The sequence below is a fragment of the Miscanthus floridulus genome, chromosome 10 (assembly GCF_019320115.1).
Source record: "Miscanthus floridulus cultivar M001 chromosome 10, ASM1932011v1, whole genome shotgun sequence".
Taxonomy (NCBI): domain Eukaryota; kingdom Viridiplantae; phylum Streptophyta; class Magnoliopsida; order Poales; family Poaceae; genus Miscanthus; species Miscanthus floridulus.
In genome coordinates this window covers 65619482-65640186 of record NC_089589.1, presented here as the reverse complement: position 1 = coordinate 65640186, position 20705 = coordinate 65619482, and the positions used below count along the sequence as shown (strand labels likewise).

Below are 20705 nucleotides of genomic sequence, written 5' to 3'. Positions count from 1 at the left end.
GACCCACAAAAATAATGAGGGTGAGATTCCAAAGCCAAATAAAACCCCATAGCCTCAAAGAACCAAGACACCAGGAAAAGAGGGTTTAGTTATGATGGCTAGGAAAGGGGATCTAAAAGAATTAAGTGAACCCAATGCCATGTTCTTCGTACTCCTATACAAGGACACTCTTCTTTCTACTAACAACTTACCCTGTACCCTGCCCAGTGTTGTCTTTGATGTGTTACAGGAATATGAGGATGTCTTTCTAGATGAAGTGCCACCAGGATTACCACCTAAGAGAGGAATCGAACATCAAATTGATCTTGTGACCGGTGCTTCACTCCCAAACCGTGCTGCCTACCGTGCCAACCCGGAAGAAACCAAGGAGATTCAGCGCCAAGTGGAAGAATTGATGAGAAAAGGGTACGTACAAGAAAGTCTGTCACCTTGTGCTGTTCCTGTCCTTTTAGTGCCTAAGAAAGATGGGTCTTGGCGGATGTGTGTGGATTGCCGAGCAATAAATAACATTACCATAAGGTATAGACACCCCATCCCTCGGCTGGATGATATGCTTGATGAACTTAGTGGTGCTATCATATTCACTAAAATTGATTTAAGAAGTGGATACCACCAGATTCGCATGAGAGAAGGAGATGAATGGAAAATAGCCTTTAAAACAAAATTTGGGTTGTATGAATGGTTGGTAATGCCTTTTGGGTTAACCAATGCACCAAGTACATTTATGAGATTGATGAATCATGTGCTTAGAGCTTTCATTGGCAAATTTATTGTCGTTTACTTTGATGACATCTTAATTTACAGCAAGTCTCTTGATGAACATGTTGAACATATCCAATGTGTGCTTGTTGTCCTACGTGAACAGAAATTGTATGCTAACCTTGAAAAGTGCACCTTTTGCACCGACAAGGTAGTCTTTCTTGGATTTGTTGTTACAGGACAAGGAGTGGAGGTAGATGAAGAAAAGATTAAGGTTGTACGGGACTGGGTGCCTCCACAGAACATGAGCCAAATAAGAAGCTTCCTTGGACTTGCTGGTTTCTATCGGCGGTTCATGAAGGATTTCAGCACTATTGCTGCACTAATCAATGAGCTGCCAAAGAAAGAAGTGCTTTTCAAGTGGGGAGAAGCACAACAGAAGGCATTTGAAGAATTGAAGATGAAGTTAACAACAGCCCCAGTCCTTGCACTACCAGATTTTGGTAAGTCATTTGAAATAGAATGTGATGCAAGTGGAGTTGGGATTGGAGGTATGCTCATGCAAGGACGAAGGCCAATTGCATACTTCAGTGAAAAGCTAAGTGGTCTAACTCTAAATTATTCAGTTTATGATAAAGAATTATATGCTCTTGTTCGGAGTCTGGAAACTTGGCAACATTACCTTTTTCCTAAAGAATTTGTGATACATTCAGATCATGAATCATTGAAACACCTTAAAGGACAACTGAAACTGAATAGAAGACATGCAAAATGGTGTGAATTCATTGAATCATTTTCCTATATTGTCAAGTACAAGAAAGGAAAAGAGAATGTTGTAGCAGATGCGTTGTCTCGACGTCACACTTTGCTAACCCAACTTGACACTAAGATTCTTGGATTAGAAAACATAAAAGGTTTATATACAACTGATTCATATTTTGCTGAACCATATTCCAAGTGTCGAGATGGCAAAGGATGGAAAAACTTTCATGTGCATAATGGGTTTTTGTTTCGAGCTAACAAACTATGTATTCCAGATTGCTTTGTTTGAATTTTACTTATGCAGGAAGCCCACGCAGGAGGACTCATGGGCCATTTTGGCGCCAAGAAGACAGAACAAGTCCTTACCGACCACTTCTTTTGGCCAAAGATGAGAAGAGATGTGGAGAGACATGTTCTTCGCTACGAATCATGCCACAAAGCTAAGTCTCGTGTGAATCCTCATGGATTATACACTCCTCTACCTATCCCTAGTGTGCCTTGGGAAGATATCTCCATGGATTTTGTTCTTGGTTTACCTCAAACCAAGCGGGGAAGGGATTCCATCTTTGTGGTGGTTGATCATTTTAGCAAAATGGCACATTTTATCCCATGCCACAAGAGCGATGATGCTTCACATATCGCTGAATTGTTTTTCAAAGAAATTGTACGACTACATGGAGTGCCACGAACCATTGTTTTTGATCGTGACACCAAATTTTTGAGTTACTTTTGGAAAACTTTGTGGGGAAAACTTGGAACACGGTTGCTGTTCTCTACGACGTGTCATCCACAAACGGATGGACAATCTAAAGTTGTGAACCATACTCTATCAATGCTACTGCATGCTATCCTCAAGAAGAACTTGAAACTTTGGGAAGAAAGTTTGCCACATGTCGAGTTTGCATACAATAGGGCAGTACACTCGACCACTAAATTTTGTCCATTTGAAATTGTATATGGGTTCAAACCCCCTGCTCCCATAGATCTTTTGCCTTTACCTATGCAGGAACGTGTAAACTTCGATGCAAGCAAGCGAGCCGAGTTTGTCAAGAACCTTCATGATAGAGCTCGGACAAACATTGAAAAGATGACAAGGATGTATGAGAAGCACGCCAATAAAGGTCGAAGGAAGGTGTTATTTGAACCAGGAGACTTGGTTTGGGTGCATCTACACAAGGACAGATTTCCTCAACAACGCAAAAGCAAGTTGCAAGCCCGAGCTGATGGTCCATTCAAAGTGCTACGCAAGATCAATGACAATGCTTATGAAATTGATCTGCCTAGTACTTATTGTGTGAGTACCAGTTTTAATGTGGCCGACCTATCTCCATTCTTTGGATTAGAAGAGTCGAGGACGACTCTTTTTCAAGGGGGGGGGGGAGGATGATGTGACCACGCCAGCGTCGACCACCTCGGCGAGCTCTCCGACCACCTCAGCGACCTCTCCGACCACCTTGGTGACCTCTCCGACCACCTCACCAGCTGATACACCACTCCAAGTCCCTACTGGACCAATCACCCGTAGCCGCGCCCAAAAGATACGGCAAGAGGTGCACGCGCTACTTTGTGAATTTCAATTAAACATTGATGGTAATTTCGAGCTACCTAAGTCGTGTACGTTATTATTACTCAGGTTCTACGAGAAGGAAGACAAGGATACATCAAGGATGGATCAGAGAGAAGAGCTACGTTTGAGTCAATCTAGCATGGCGTCCGACCAGTTTTAGTGAAGACTGCTCCGAAGCTCAATAGTCTGCATGAAGCTAAAGATCCCGTGCAAAACTGAAGGAGTTATGACCAAAACATTAAAGACTGCACAAAAGCCCAGAAGACGCGTGGAAACTGAAGACCACCTCGTGAATGCTCTAGGCCATTGACCTTCCACCACCCAACCTGGCTTCTTCAGTTCACATCTATCTTAGAGACTTCTCATAGTATAAATATTACCTCTAGGCTGCTAGAAAAGGACCTTTTGATGATTTGATAATTCCAGTGATATTGCAGCCGAGCTCCCGAGTGCTTACTCAAACCCTTGTTCTTCCTGGACTTGTGAAGAGATTCCTCTAGGATCTACTAGTTCGTGCTTTGTGGGTTCCAGTACGGCTGCCCCGCCTTGTGTGGATTAGCTCCGGTTGTGGTTCTGCGGTCGTTCAGAGATCGAGTCGAAGTCTTCATGGTTTCGGTGTCTCTCTCCCCGTCGCTTGGTCGCATCCAACCTTGGTCAGGTATAAAGCTAGTTACTCCGCTGTTCTCCAGCAAGTTACCCTTTTATCCCCACTGCCTTGTTGCAAGTTATCTTGATCGTGACCTACTGTCGTGAAGATCAGGCCAACTCCCGTACTAAAATAGTTCAGTACCTATCAGTTCTCCTCTCACGCGGGCTCGACAGCGGCTGTGGCGGCGTCCTCGCACGCGGGCCCGGCTGCGGTGGCTCTCCTTTGAGCTCCTCCTTCGCTCGGCGAGCTCCTCCTTCGAGCGGCGGCAGCAGCGGTGAGATCAAGGTCCTCCCGGCGCGGATTGACCTCCCTGGCACGGATCTGGGAGTTGTGACACCCCGAGCGGTGGTTTCGGTGGAGGGCGGCGGATCTACGAGTGGTGACTACCCGTGCGGCGGATCTGGTGGAGGGCGCTGGCGCTGCGGTTCACGGTGGTAGAAATGGGCTCGCCGGTGGGCTAAGAAACGGGCTTGCTGGCGGGCTCTGGGCTTTTTTTTGTTGTTTTTATAATCCATTAACCGAGGCGGGCATTTGTAAGGCGCCCGCCTCGGTTAAACGTTTAACCGAGGTGGGCAAGGCAACCGCCACCGTAGTTCACGGATTAACCGTGACCTTTGGACAGAGGCGGTTGCCTTTGCTGCCTCGGAAAATAAAAAGCGCCCGCCTCCGTTAAGTTTATTGTAGTAGTGCCAGTTGTCAAATTGAAATATCGTTTTGATATATCTAAATCTTTGTCAAATTGAAACGTCAGTTTTTGCTATATCTGAACCTTTTAATGTAATTAAAGGACTGATTCGTCACACCCTTGCCTAACCGATGTCAAGTTTGACAATTTTGTCTCATTGGTTCCATTATAAAAGTGTTCATGAATTTTTTAATTGAGCCCAGGAACGAATGGAACAAGATGGCAATGAAGGAAACAAAAAAATGTACTTGTAATAGTAAGCAAATTATGAACATTCATAAAATCCAAATTCCAAGGTGCTAACTTCACCCATTTGTGCAAAGAAAAAAACTAGTGTGCTCCATGATTGATTTGCTACCGTTGCTGCTAAATTTTTAAAATTTTGGTATCCCCCAATTATCTGGAGCTTTCAAAAAATCAAAATTCAAAGGGTATGATTTATGATAAGCATTCCCGCTAGGCTTAATTTGTACACCCAGACTGTTTTCAATAGATTTAGCTAACTCATCTCTAAACCGATTCAAAGATTCAGTAACAACGGTAGAAGTGAAGTTGGGTGGACGCCTAAGCATAGCAATTGCACTCAGGGACTTCGACGTGTTACATATAACCATATTATGACCCGTCGAAGGACGATGTGCTACGGGTCTGTTATTGGCTCATGTAGTGTGAGCCGAATTTGGCATGAAAGTAAGCATTGACAAAGTTGTGCTAACCTCACCTAAATTGGTCCTATTGGTTTATTAACGTCCTAAAGAGTCCAGTTTGGCTTGGTTTGCAGATGCATACAGTTTTTGATGATCATAATAGCCAAACAACATCGTAAATTGAGGTGGATTAGCAAATGGAGTTCATTGACTAATAGATGCATCAACTTGATGAACCATTTTACCATATAGTCTATCAAAATGAGCCAGAAGCATATTAACATCCGTAAGAAGGTTATTATCAGCTACATTCTTATGATCATGTAACATCTTGGAATAATCAACATGAGTAGGGGGAGGACCATCACCCTTTTCATTAATCTTTATCTCAGGCGACGCAGGTGTGGAACTAGAAGGGTCGCGGAAGATGGGAATGGGATCTTGATATTGGGTGACATTGCCCTAATAAACAACTCGAAGAAGAGCCTTTAGATCAACAACCTGCTTAGCCTCCAACATCTTGCAAAGTTAATCGCTAGATGTCAGCGAGATTGTGTCGTCTAGATTTTTCGGATCAAAAGGATCTTCCTTCTTGCTGTCGAGAAATGTTGTTAGTAGATCTATTCTTCTTCTTTGCCAACAGAGTCGCCACAAAGTGTTGACACTGGTTAGATCACACACCAGCAAGAACCAGTACATCTGAGGCCCCACGTGACCTAGCACACAATTGAGAGGAGTTGACGCAGCAAAGCCAATCAGCAGGAAGACCACACAGAGATTGGACGTTCATTCTTGACTTGAAACAACATGCACGCCCCTGGAAGACCCGACTGGGAGACGCATAACGGTGTTGTCCTAGGTTCGATAAGGCTATCTACAACACCACAATTTGTCATCGAGAGACGTGCTAGGAAGCCAGGATTCGAAAAAGCTAAGGTAGGAGAAAAAGGGTAGTAGACTAATTTTTTGATGGATTGGATGTTGTATACTTCAATTGTTTGTGATCCTCCATTATATATGCAGAGGAGGTAGTTTTATCCTAGTAGGAAACCTTTCCAAGTCACAATTTGCATGTTCGCCATGAGATTGGAAGAGTTTTTATTGAATTCGGGATGAACTGCACTCGGACAAACAAAATCAACTCGACTAGGGGTGTTTGATCCGGCGACTAAAGTTTAGTCCTTGTACATCGGACGTTCGATGCTAATTAGGAAGACCAAACATGAGCTAATTATAAAACTAATTGCACAGATGGAGACTAATTTACGAGACGAATCTATTAAGCCTAATTAATCCGTTGTTAGCACATGTTTACTGTAGCACCACATTATCAAATCATGGACTAATTAGGTTTAATAGATTCGTCTCGCAAATTAGTCTCCATCTGTGCAATTAGTTTTAAAATTAGTCTATGTTTAATACTCCAAATTAGTGTCTAAACATTCGATGTGAGAGGGACTAAAAATTAGTCCCCATGAAAGCCCATTTTACCCTAAATTGACTCAAATTTGATTCTATTTATTTCTATAATTGCTTCCCAAACTCGATACAAATATCTTTGAATTCTTTTTTTGCTGCCAACACTGCTCCGTAAAGTACTGGTCAGCAGATATCTTCCTCTGTATATGTGGCTGAGACATCATACCACCGAAGTAATGCATCTTGTAAGAGATGATTATTCAAGTTGCCTCGTGTTTGAAAAAAAACGAAAGGATCACAATTGTTTGCCCCACGTGACGAGATTTGTTGAGAGAGACTCTTGCGATATATACTATCTCATTATATTAGTGGTAGTAATGGGAGGTCCTCAATTGAGTTTCAACATCAGTTCCAGTTCTCATGAAACCCACAATAAATATCTAGAATTATCCTAAAAATAACCCGAAACATTTGGTCCTTAATTGGACACGCTCTAATCATCATTTAATATTATAGCATTTATTGGGACAGTCACCTTTGAAACATTCAAATAGTTGACAGCGACTCTTTGCTGATGCGGCACACAGTTGACAGAGACTCTCCAACATGCGGCATAGTACTATAAGCGCGCATATCCTGTGTACAGTCCAGACCAACAAGCAAAACATAGCCTCAAAGCAAGCTCTCTTATCGATTTTCATGGCTTCCCTCCACTCCACCATCTTCGTCGGCGCCGTCTTCCTCCTTGCCGCGGCTGTCTATTTCCGCAGCCTCGACACGGCCGGTGGCAGCAGCGCCACCACACACCTCCACTTCTTCATGCACGACGTCTACACCGGGCCGCACCCCACAGCCGCGCGGGTCGTGTCCGGCCGGTCCCTCTTATTACCCACGGCATCCAGCGACGACGTCGGCGCCAACAACGACAGCGCTGCAGCTGGGACCGGGAGGACACTGTCAGTCCTGCTGTCGTCGCCATGGCACACTGTAAGAGAACAGACTTGAGAACGATGTCCTAATTTGACATTAGCTTCGATATTTTTTTATTCCTGGAACTAAAGGTTTCTGCCCAACGGTTGTCCGCGGGGCAGGGATCTTTAGTCCCGGCTGGTATTACCAACCGGGACTTAACCTTTAGTCCTGGTTGGTAATACCAGCCGGGACTAAAGCTTTTAGTCCCGGTTTGGGTGATGTTCCAGGAATAAAGATTAATCTTTAGTTCCGGTTTGACCCCCTAACCGGGACTAATTATCCCGGTCTATAGACCAGCTCATTTTTTCCTCCCCGAGCCCGAGCCATTTCATTCAAACTCACTGCCTCTGTTCTTCAGCTTGCTGTTGTTCTTGCTCTCTCTCCCCTCCATTGGTGTTGCTTTTCGATTTTGGAGGTAACAAACTTAATCCTCTTATGTTTTATCAGTAGCTTATCTCATTTTGCGATGTAGATGCATGTGTAACTTTATATATTGAACTTTATTATGATTTTATGTCATTTTTAGCTCAAAATCATATGATGATTTGCATATATGTTTGGATAAACAAAAGTTAAATTAGTTCATCAAAATCACTTGATAGTTTAGTATTGCTAGTATATGTAGTACATTTCATGGTTTAGTTAGATAAATAAATATTTTTATTTTTTTAATATATTACTTTAGAAATGAGAAATTTACAATAGTTTACAAAAATAAGTATAGAAAGTAACTTGATATGGTGGATTTGATTATGATTTCTATGTCATTTTTAGCTCAAAATCATATGATGATTTATAATAGTAAAATCACTTGATAGTTTGATATTTTACTATTATACATAGTACATATTTCATGGTTTAGTTAAATAAATAAATAATTTTAGTTTTGTTTAAATATATTATTTTAGAAAATGTGAAATTTACACTAGTTTGCAAAAATAAGTATAGAAAGTAGATGACAACTGGTACCGGATCCTCGGCCTCTCGTTCGGTTGCGAAACGACTGAGGCTAGAACTCCCTCTCATTATCTACGGCAAGTGTAAGCAGAAGATTTATGACTAGTGTTTGATAAAACTTTCTCAAATGGGAAAATGAGCTATGTAACAATTGTAGATCTTGCTGAGATGATCAAACTTGGTATTCAGAGTTTTTTCATCTGAGGTCATTTAGTGTCTGATTTGAGCAAGTTTGACCAAGTCAAATTTGGTCAAATGAAAAAACAACACTTTAACTCTAGTATTATGAACTCTAAATGACTTCAAATTGAAAATTTTGAATACCAAGTTTGTTAAACTCATCAAGATCTACAATTGTTGTTTTGGTCAACTTTCCATTTGAGAAAGTTTGGATGGTTCAAATTTGTGATTTTAAATTTCGACGCCTACAAACTAGTTTTTAGAACCCTAGATTGTCTCAAATTGAAAAGTTTTGAATGCGAAGTTTGTTCAGCTCATCAAGATATACAATTGTTGTTTTGGTAAACTTTCCATTTGAGAAAGTTTAGACGGTTTAAATTTGTGATTTTTAAATTTTGACGCCTACAAACTAGTTTTCGGAACCCTAGATTGTCTCAAATTGAAAAGTTTTGAATATTAAGTTTGTTCAACTCATCAAGATCTACAATCCTTATATAGGCCATTTTTTTATTTGAAAAAGTTGTAGAACAAAAATACTATATTTTCTTTATTTTTATAGGTTCAACAAAAAATTTCTGTCAATTTTGGTCAAAAACCGAGAAAAAATTGAAACATTGACGTTACAATAATGCGATAATAAATTTCATATCGAATAATATTAATTTTATTAATTTTAAGTTACAAATATATTTTTGCATTAACAAAATACTTAGTATTAGTAACATTTATATTCTATATTCATAAAAGAAATTAAAAACTTTAGGTTACAAAATTTTTCTATTTACAATAAATAGTTAGTTAATCAATAGTATTTTTAAAATAAATATTGCAAAGTATTGAAATTGCTATATAATTAATTGATTAACCTAGTATTAAACAAGGAGAACAAAATCAAAATCCCAGGCCTTTCCAATTACTCTGGCGGGCTGCCAAAATTTTCAGGCCTTCAGTCCCGGCCCATGCTAGGAACCGGAACTAAAGGGTGGGCGGTAATTTCGGTGCCCACCCAAAAATACCTTTAGTCCCGGCTGGTAACACTAACCGGGACTAAAGCACCTTTAGTCCCGGCTGGTAAGCCGAGCCGGGACTAAAGGGTTGGACCTTTAGTCCCGGTTCGGCTTACCAGCCGGGACTAAATGGCGTTTGTTCCGGCTGGTGTTACTAGCCGGGACTAAAGGGTCCCAGCCTATATATATCGAACGGTTCCTGTTCTGTTCATCTTCTACTTTTCGATCTACACCGCTGCCACCGCCATCTTCGATCTCACCTCCGTCGCCCAGCACCGCCCGGCCGTCGAGCTCGTCTCTGCCGCGCCGCCGCCGTCGTCTACCCCCGCCCGGCCGCGCCATCTGCCCGGCCCGCATCGCACGCCGTCTCTCCGCCGCATCCCGTCTCCGCCGCCGCACCCGAGCCCACCCTCCGTCACCGACCACTTCCCGCCCGGCCTCGTCGTCGAGCCCCGCCCGGCGCCCGTCGAGCTCATCTGCCACGCCGCGCCGTCGTCGTCCCTCGCCCGGCTGCGCCAATGCGCCCGCATCGATCTCGCCGTCTCCGCCGTACGTCGTCCTCCACGAGGTGCTCAGCTTGGCCCCGTGGCTGGCCAGCACGCCCTGCTCGGCCCGCCATCCACCCCAGCTAGCCTGCTAGCTAGCTGCTCTCGGCCATATTTTGTTTACAAAGTTTCTAGTTTTTTAGATTGTTTTTGATATATATGTTAGATTAAAATGTATGTTAAATTTAATTACTAGTTTATTTAGATAGTTTTTTACGTGTGAGATGATGAGAATAATCTTCTTCTCGTACAGTGGTGTTTGCGGCAGCAACCAGGTAATAACTTGTGTGGATACTATGTTTGTGAATTTATCATTGCGCACATAAGAAGAACTCCTAAAGATGTCCTCAGAGTACGTATATATCAATTTTTTATTTATTTTTAAATGAATATATATATGTATTAATACTTTTCCTTTTATTTCAAATGCAAGACTGAATGGTTGAAACAAAGGGTCATGCAAAAAGACCATCTGAAAGCAGTTCAAGAGTCAATAGCAGGATTTCTTTTAGAAAAAGTGCTAAATCCCAACGGCGAGTTCTACTTTGATCCTAAGGAATAAATGATGTAAATTAAATGTTTATTGATATCATTATTTTCGAGAACAAGATTATGAAAGTGTTGTATATATACATATATATCTATAATATATATAGTTTCATACTTTATTCGAATATAATAATGCTCGAGATGAGAATTAGATGTAATTATATGCGTGCGTGTATTTATATTAGCAGCGTAGAATACGTACATAAAAACATATTATATATTAAACAAATATGTGTAACTGAACTGAAAACAAATTAAACAAAAAAAAGAAAAAGAAACGAAACCAACCGGGACTAAAGGGTGCAGCCACGTTTGCTCGGCTGGAGAGCCTTTAGTCCCAGTTGGTAACACCAACCGGGACTAAAGGTTCCTCTTTAGTCCTGGCTCGATGACCCGGGACTAAAGGTTCCACCTTTAGTCCCGGAATCGTTGTCCCTGCGCGATAACCGGGACTAAAGGCCGTTACCGCCCGGGACAACAAGGCCATCCTGTAGTAGGGGCAGTTCGGTGACGTTGTGGTGCTCAACAACGCGCTGACAGAAGGCCCCAGCGGGGACAGCACGCGCGTCGCCATGGCGCAGGGTTTCACCGTGCGCGTGTCGGAGGGCGGCATCGTGTCGCACCTGGCCATGCACATGGTGCTTGAGGCCGGCGAGCACCGCGGTAGCTCCGTGACAGCGAACGGCCGCATCGACAATGACGCCAAGGTGCGTGAGTCGGCGATGATTGGCGACATCAGAAAGTTCCGGTTCGCGCGGGGGTACATGCTCACCAGGAACTACGACTACGACCTTGCCTATAGATGTCAACGGCCCCGTTCCTCGAATCCCCATGGGGAATTCACCCATTAGGGGACGGAGATGATATGAATTCTACCCCTACGGGGGATTAAATAGGCCTGAAGTTATCCCTATCGAGGATCACGGGGGTGGGGATGGTATGCAGGCCCCCGTCCCCGCTCCCCATGGGGACCCGTTTCCAAAGGCCCATATACCGCCAAGGCCCAATACCTGTTATATATAAACAATGTTGCAACCCTAGCTCCTCACTTCCTCAGTCCCCAACTCACCCTCTCGCAGCCGCCAGCCACCGCTCACGCTTCCTTCATCCTCTCTAGTCAATCCAAGCGACCAGGCCGCACGGAGACAGGGCGAGGCTAGCAGGCACATGCGGGTAAGGCTGGACGAAAAACTCGAAGCTCGTTAGCTCGCTCGGCTCGTGGCTGGCTCGACTCGGCTCGGCTCGGCTCGTTAAGATAACGAGCCGAGCCGAGCCAAGATTTTAGCTCGTTAGCTATAACGAGCCAACTCGAGCCAGCTCGCGAGCCGCTCGCGAGCTAAACGAGCCAAGCTTCCAGAAAAAAAAGTATAATTTAAGGTAGTCAGATGCATGAATACTATAGTATTTTATTATACTTGTATATATATTAGCGCATATTAATTTTTTTATTTGATTTAAGGTTGTTAGATTCATTACTTTTGTATTATTATTATTCTCAAACTTTAAATAAATGCAAATATTATATTTTGTGTATTTTTTATATCTGGCTCGCGAGCTTAACGAGCCAGCTCGAGCTTTTAACGAGCCGAGCCGAGCTGGCTTTCTGGCTCGTTAGGATAACGAGCCGAGCCGAGCTAGCTCGTTATCTTAACGAGCCAGAACGAGCCGAGCCCAAACGAGCCGAGCTGGCTCGTTATCCAGCCTTACATGCGGGCGACCGAGCGTGTGTGCAGATGCCTGCGCTACACTGCTACAACGAGCAACTAGGCGGGAGTGGCGGACTACCGGGGCTGCAGATCTGCAGAGCTAGGAGCAGCATTGGTAAGCATTCGGTGGCTACCCTCTATTTCTAGCTATTGGTTTATCTTCTCAGTGATACATTTTTTTATTGCCTTCCTTCTCACATCCTAGATTGGAGCTTGTTGCGGCAAGGCATGGCCGATTGGAGCTTGTTGAGGAAGGCATCTGATGCACAGTTCGATTGATGCTTTGAAGCATGGCCGCGAGGACTTTATGGCCGGATTGGAACTCATTGGCTGTGGATGTGTTGATTTATAAATTTGTGATGTCTTTGTATCATGGATTTGTTTGTATACCATTAACGTGAATTTGTGAATACATGAATGGTTGACATCAAGATGAACTATCATGAACTGACGTAGGTACGGGGATCCCCACGGGGACTAATTCCCCGCACGGGGAGGGGGATGGGGAGAAAGTCTCCCCCCGTGACACTTGACGGGGATGGGGAATTTTCTTCCCCACGGGGATGGGGATGGGGAGGCACTCCCCGATGGGGAATTCCCTGTTGACATCTGAAACCTTGCCCATGGAGGCGTCATCGAGATCGATGTCTACGTGCAGCACTAGCTTTTTGAGTTCATTGGTTCATGTGTATGTCGATCGGGTCATCGTTAACATGCTTTTGATTATTGCTGTGTGTTGTTGCATGTTGAACTTGCTATGGATGGGTGTGCTTTTTTAATGTTTCTTTGTTACGTGCAACCTTGTTTATCTGTAATTGTTCAATAATTATCGTCAAATCTAGCTACTTTGTACATGCGTTCTGGCATGATACCCCAAGAACATGAACACATGTTAGCCTTATCTCGTGGGACCTAGCACGAATGACAAAAAGAAATAGCTAAACACTACCAGAAAATGAATATCCTTTTTAGTGGCCAACAATTTTCTTGAAGGGCGAAATTGAACCTCACCAATACATTATTACCTTGTGGTTGTATGAAACCTCCAAGGAAATACATATTCAAGTGCTAAACAAAACCGCAAATGTAATTCTATATTTTCTTGAGTACTAGTCGGAACTGCCAAGGTAGTTCCACATTTCCTTGAGTGTTATTACAAACCGCCAAGTTATTTCTCATCCCTTTTGGTGCTTTTTGAAACCGCCAATGTAATTCATATTTCCTTGAGTGTTATAAAAAACTGCCACTGTAATTCACATTTCCTTGGATGTAATTAGAAAGCGATAGTTACCTTGGGTGCAAACCTAGATTGTTGTAGGCGCCAAGAAAAAAAATGTTCAGTTTCTACTCATTCCTCTTAACCACCAATATAATGGACTCAATGCATTCTTGTTAGTTAGACCTTGCATTTTATAGACACAAATGCTCCCTTGACATGATTATGAAATGAAAAACAGTTATTTTTGTATATTAATCCAACAAAACGGGCAATTTTGAGTTGTTTGAGAATGTTGTTGACACCAAAATTTGGGTCAGTACGTAGGACCCCAGATTTCAAGATTTATTGAGAAAAGCCGAAATATCTGCAGGACCTCCTTGGGGTTGTGCAATCAGATTCGGTTATGGAAACGGATCGTCGCTCCGGGGATCAAGGAAATGGGCCACGAAGAGATAAAGAGCACGGCGAGCGTAATAAACGGATAAAGATTTATTGATTTCCATAAACGTGAGCATCCTGGATCTCGGGGTTTGTTACAAAGATTACACCCGCGACATCAACCAACCAACCCAAGGACTTTTTGGATAGAAGGGAGTCCAAACCCCATAGAGCCGAGAAACACAAGACGAAGATCACATCGGCTAAACATGGAAGTTGCATCAAGGGGAGAGAGTAACAGGCCTATGAAGAATGCGCTGATTTATTTCACAGGCTTCTTGTCATAGGTAGAGCAAACAAGAGGAAGGTGTCCACGCATTCAAGCCCTTGCAAACATTGAAACAACCTTATACCGAGGGTGAGAAGACTCAGGTAATATCACAAAAATTCTTCTAGCCGCAGGGGCTGATTCCCTTACTCGACAAGGTGCTAGAATGGATGACACAATTACCCTAATCACAAGAATTCTTCTAGCCACAAGGGGTTTCTATGATGTAGTATTGATCCAATGGGGGGTCAAGCAGAGGTGAAGATGCTTGACAGAATGAAAGTGGAAAGAACATGGTGGAAGCTTGGAATCTTTCGGTAAGGCCAATGTGGTATATATGCCCATCAAAGAAGCTGAGTCCAAACGCCCGTGAACCAATAGTGTGCTAGTGAGAGCTTGGAGTATGGGATAGCAACAAAGGGATAGTGTGCCCATGAAGCCTACGAGCAATAGGTTGGAGGAGTGAAAGTGATAGATCAAAGCCAACGGACCCAGAGCGATTCTCTTGGTCTCTGGTAAAGGCATACCGGCAGCTTCTGAGGCCGGTGCAGAGGAGAATTTCAGAATGAAATCATTTCATCCGAAATTGGAGGGCATGTGTTAACACCAGAATTTGGGTTAGTACATAGGACCCCAGATTTTAAGATTTATTGAGAAAAGGCAAAATATCTATAGGATCGGCTAACTAAGACACCATTGAAATCGGTTGAATTTCAAGACGTTATCATCTCGGAAGTGGGCTCTACCGATAAAAGATGGCAGTTATAAGAAGCGAGAAGGCATGATGGACTTCATAGAAGGATAAGATTAGAGTCCAAGTTATCTTAATTTAGGATGTTTTGTCTTCTTTTCCAGATTTTGTAGTTGGTCTTGTTTGACTAGGACTCGTAGTCATGTCTCGCGTATAAATATTGAACCCCGGCTATTGTAATGGACATCCTTCGATCAATCACAAAATCCGTACCTTTACTTTTTGGCTTATGCCAACCCTAGGAGTAGGAGTAGAGTAGATCTCGGTGAGTTCTTCAGGCAAACAGGGCTGCATCAGCCGATTGACCTCCGGCTTGTTTGTGAGTATCCGTCACGACTTGTATTATTACTTGTAAGGCTGCATCAGCTGATTGACCTCTTACAAGTCATAGTATAAGTTATTTATTAATCTATATCGTTATTTGTAAGGCTATATTAGCTGATTGACCTCTTGCGAGTAGTGGTATAGATTAGTTATCGATTGGTTTTGTTATTTGCAAGGCTGCATCAGCTGATTGATCTCTTGTAGGTGTCGATTCCGATCAAAGTTATTGATATTGTGTTAGATGGTTTACTATTTAATATAATATCACAATTTATCCGATCTAGATTGAGATTTGTTAGTCTTTACCATATTGATCCATCATCTACCTTTGCTTCACGCCTATATTCAATCTTTGGCATTAGATCCTACTCAAATCGACTAATTTATCCTGATCTTGATCAAACATAGTTAGTATTCGAAGTCTTGCTCTACTAAGAGGTAGATTCATCAATTATCAATCTTTGATCTAGGGTCCTACTGTCAGTGCTTGTTGACGGTAGTTAACAACCTTTATAAACCATCAATATAACTTGTATAAGGGCACAAAATAATCACCAACATAGGTTTAGGAGTTTAAACTAACAAATTCCACAAGTTTTGGTGAATCTATGTTTTCAGTAGGGTTTATCCAGAAAACCATCAAGGTGGATCCAAATGTCAGAATTAATCGTAATTATCCACGATGAAAACAACTCTAGAAGGTTCTAGAGGACACTAGAAGGCAAACCACCGAAGAAGACCACGAGAGGCAGCAAGGCCGGCCTAAGGGTTCTCCACCTGTCATCCCCTCCTTCCTACGTCGGTTCTCCACCGCCTTAGGGTTTGCATCTACGCCATTCTTTTAAGTTGGTTTGATCCGAGGGCTCAGGATTGACGCTCCCCCCTATATATATCAGCCCCAACCACCCCCAGGGCATCCTCCATCATTCAAGTAGTCATTCAATCAAGAGATCAAACCCTGATCATCCTTAGAGCTCCACAAATATTCTAGGGCATAGCTAGCTAGGCTAGATCTAGAGGGAGGCAAGCTTCACTTGGATTCCTGATCTTGTCAAGAGCGTGGCTTGGTATAGCCCCTTGTATCCTCTTTTGTATCTTTCATTATTCATATGTTTGCTACATTTGATTTGACATTGTTCTTAATATTATTCATGTTCCTACTTATCATGTTCATCGTCTATTTTGATTATGTGCTTAGTATAGCTAGATTATGATCATGTTCAAGCATAAGTTCATATAGCGCTCGCTCTAAAGTACAAGGGGTGAGTGATCGACATTGTGTAAGCATGATGCTTATAGGTTGTTCACCTGCGAATGCAAACTATATTCTGGGCCATGTGGTAGATCGCGGATGTAACAATCCCATTGAGTCCTTTGTAGTCCACTCCCTGAATATAGGTCAAGTAGGATCTAGTTACGAAGAAAGTCATGCTCTATTCTTGATCTTCCTTAGTAATATCCCTTATGTGTAGATATGGAGTTGATCTTAGCCATGACTACTAAGTGTAATTGCACTAATCATAGTATGCTTTGACTTGTAATTGAGAATGACTTAGGAATTATTTCTCTAATATCTACTTAGTCATGCTAATGCCATAGAAAGGAGTACTCTAAGTGATCAATATCATTTATCATTTACCATTCATATATATTTATCTCTTGACTTACCCCTATTGTGAGTAGAGTAATGGTTATGGTTTATCTCTGCATCATATGTATAAGTTATCAATATATTCCATCCGTCAGTCCTTCCCTGTGGTAAAAATATAAATGACGATACCTAGAATACTCCTAGGTGAAATGCTACAATGTTTAAATTATCTGTGCGCTTGCAGATCTCTTCATATATATATATTCTTTCTAGTCACAATAAAATACTTAAGTACTTCTTAGTGTCATTCTAGAAGTGACGCTAGAAAGTACTAACAAGCGTTTCTGGCATCATAGCTAGGGATGACTACTTAGCAAAAGTGATGTTAAGAAATGTCAACAACATTAGGTGGCTACTTAAACAAGTGACAAATTAATAAATACCAACAAGCATTTCTGGCGCCGTTGCCGGGGAATGTAGCTAGGCAAGAAGGAATATTGATAAACTTTTACTTATTGATGTAATTGAGAAAACCATATACCCCTGCTTAAAAGGGCTTACCCTTGTGCTGTCTACTTTTATATCCTATGCAGGGTAATGTCTGACCAGTTTTGACCTTCCGACAAACTACATTGAAAATCTAGAAGCACTACTTAGGAGGACTTAAGCTAAACTTAAGAAAGTTCTAGCTTTAGAATCGAAAGACAACCAGACAAGGCGGAGCTTAACACTAGTTTTTGAAGCTATGGCTGACAAGACTCTCTGTGAATTCTCTGCTCCAACTACGGCCAACATCCATACTGGACCAGCGATCAATATTGGAGACAATACTTTTGAGCTCAATCCAGCTCTCATCAACATGGTGCAAGCTGGCCAGTTTTGTGGAAAGGCACATGAAGATGTGCGTGCTCATCTCCAATACTTCCTAGAGATCTGCAACTCTTTCACCATCAAAGGAGTTACTAGAGACGCCATATTACTTCGCCTCTTGCCATTTTCACTTTTGGGGAAGGCTAAATAATGGTTCTATGCCAACAAAGATAGAAATACTACATGGGAGAACTGGTCCACTGCCTTCCTAGCAAAGTTCTTTCCCATAGGCAAGACCAATGCTCCGCGTGGAAGAATGTCAAGTTTTCAGTAGCAACATGATGAATCTGTCCCTGAGGCATGGGAACACTTCCAAGACTACATATCAGAATGTCCTTACCATGGGATGGAGAATTGGCTACTCATGTAGACTTTCTACCATGGGTTGACAAACAACACCCATGAGAATATGGATGCTGCTGCTGGAGGTGCATTTTTATTACTCACAATCGTACAAGCAATAGCTCTTGTGGAGAGGATGGCCTCCAACCAAGATTGGAATGAAGAACGTCTTCAAACATGCAAGAGAGGTGGAGGTATGCATCAACTCAAGGAGGTAGACATGTTGTCTGCCAAGATGGATCTGATGATGAAGAGGCTTGAAGAGCGAGCCAATGAAAAGAAAGAAGTCATGCACATTCATGATTCCTGCATGACGTGTGAAGAATGTGGAAACACCAGGCATTCAGGGAACAACTGTCCTAAAACCCATGACGATGTGAACTTTGTCAACAATAACAACTATCGTCCTCAACAGAATCAAGGATGGAATCAGCAACAAAGGCCAAACTACCAAGGTAATTACCAAGGTAAACTATCAAGGTAATAATTTCAATAACCAACCATCTTTCAGAGATTTAGTTTCTAAGCAAGCTAAAATTATGGACGGATTATCTAAAAAACTAGCTTCCAATGACAAAATCTTAGAAATTATAAACAATAGAATGGATAGCTTCTCCTCAGCCATTAAAAACCAACATAGCTTTAATAAAATGATAGAATCACAAATAGCTCAGCTGGTGGCTGCTGTTCCTTCGACCGATAAAGGTAAGATTCTGGGGCAGCCAAAAGAGCTCGAAACTGCAAATCTTGTCGATATTCACAATGCTACAGGATACTACATAGAACCTTCTAGCGGAGGATGGGAGGATTATTCCATGCCCGTCAAGAAAGGTAATCCGAGAAGACCTGTCATCCCCATAGCTATTGGACCTCACATATTCCAAGAAGTTGTCTGTGACTTTGGAGCAAGGGTTAACATCATGGCAAAGGTAATTTATGATAAAATCATTGGAGGTACTTTGTTGTACACAAACATGTGTTTGTAGCTTACGATCAATCACTCTGCTACCCCAAGGGAATTCTTGAAGACATCTGTGTACGAGTGGGACAATCGTACGTACCCGCAGATTTTGTGGTTTTGGAAATAGGTGGAGATGTAAGGGCACCTATTATCTTGGGCTGACCTTTCCTAAGCACCGCAAAATCCATTATCTACACGGACAGTGCCAATATCTGCTTCACAATCAAGGATAGAAAGGAGAAATTCACTTTCAAGAATCGTATACACCACTCTCCTAGTCAACCACAGATGGCGTATCTGCCCGAGGAAACAACAGTAAGCAAGAAGAGAAACAACCGAAGAAATAAGAACAGGGCCAGGCAGCCATGAGAAGAATCAATCAAGATGATCAACACACTCTGATTAGAGTATGACCACCTCCTCACTTCACCATCCCTTACCCAGAAGGAAGATCTAGGCGTACCAACGATCGAGTGCACAATTGGACAAAGAATCTTCCACAACACCTTCTGCGACATTGGATCGGGTGTCAACATAATGTCTAAGGTAACATATGACTATTTATTTGGTGATAAACCTTTGTTCCCTACATATATGCAATTGCAGATGGTGGACCAAACAATCCAATTTTCAGAGGGAATAGCAAAAGATATCATGGTAAAAATACAAGATTACTATGTCCCTACCGACTTCATGATTCTTGACATGGGAGAAGATGAAGAAGACGTACCTATCATCCCGGCAAGACCGTTGCTCAACACTACAAATGCTATCATCTACATCAGATCCGGACAAATCCACTTCCAATTCCCTGGACAAAAGGTACGATGTTATTTCAATAGTTATACAACTTATGAACAACCAAAGAAGACCCGCTCTAAGAGGAGACGTCGATCATCCCAATGCTAGAGGAATCAATCCCTAAAGAATGAAGATGAAGGTGAAGAAGTTGTGAAGAATGAACCTACCACATTGAAGTCAAGTCCATGGACCAAGTAGGTGTGGAAGGAAAAGGTGACAGCATCATCAGAGTCATCGACACAAGAGGTGCAACCATCAGGTCTCCATCTACAGGACCGATTGATGCACCTGAAGATGAAGGACTTCTCCTGTCAAGTCCTATTCGAAGGACTCAAAACACCGAACCCTCGCCGGGAGGTAAAATCGGTAGTTATCCATGTTTACCCCTTTTGCATTGCATAAATTATTTTTACTTTAGCATATTTACTTTTCAACATTTGGACTGCATTTAGAAAATAAAATAAAAATTTCATTATTGCATTATAAACCTTAAGCCCCATGTGAATAATCTTTACGACGTTTAAAAACGCACAAGAATATTCACCGTGGTGGCATAAAAAATAAAAATACCATGCATACATTATAAAATCCAAAAAAATATTAGAAAGACATCCTAGTAAAATTGTGCCAAATTAAAAATCTTTCTAACTCCAAGAACAACTAACCCCTAGATGGCTGACCGCTAACCCTTTTATTATAATCCATTCCATGAGTTTTGTTGTTCTTGTTGAAATTTTTGCAGTATGGTCACGAGCAAGTTCACTGGGTCATCTTCATCTTGCTCCACTAGGAGTTC

General features: G+C 42.1%; 1 protein-coding gene and 1 non-coding gene across 2 annotated transcripts; one reads left to right on the top strand and one right to left on the bottom strand.

Moving 5' to 3' along the window:
• The first annotated feature begins 7127 nt into the window (after window positions 1–7127).
• Window positions 7128–13008, top strand: LOC136486127 (dirigent protein 1-like). The gene is made up of 3 exons (XM_066482912.1): window positions 7128–7415; window positions 11136–11427; window positions 12959–13008. Exons 1-3 carry the CDS (start codon window positions 7128–7130, stop codon window positions 13006–13008), a joined length of 630 nt encoding a protein of 209 aa, XP_066339009.1.
• A 5036-nt stretch (window positions 13009–18044) lies between these two features.
• Window positions 18045–18153, bottom strand: LOC136490390 (small nucleolar RNA R71). Its single transcript, XR_010767683.1, has one exon. It is a non-coding gene; the product is annotated as a small nucleolar RNA R71 (small nucleolar RNA).
• Between the last annotated feature and the right edge of the window lie 2552 nt (window positions 18154–20705).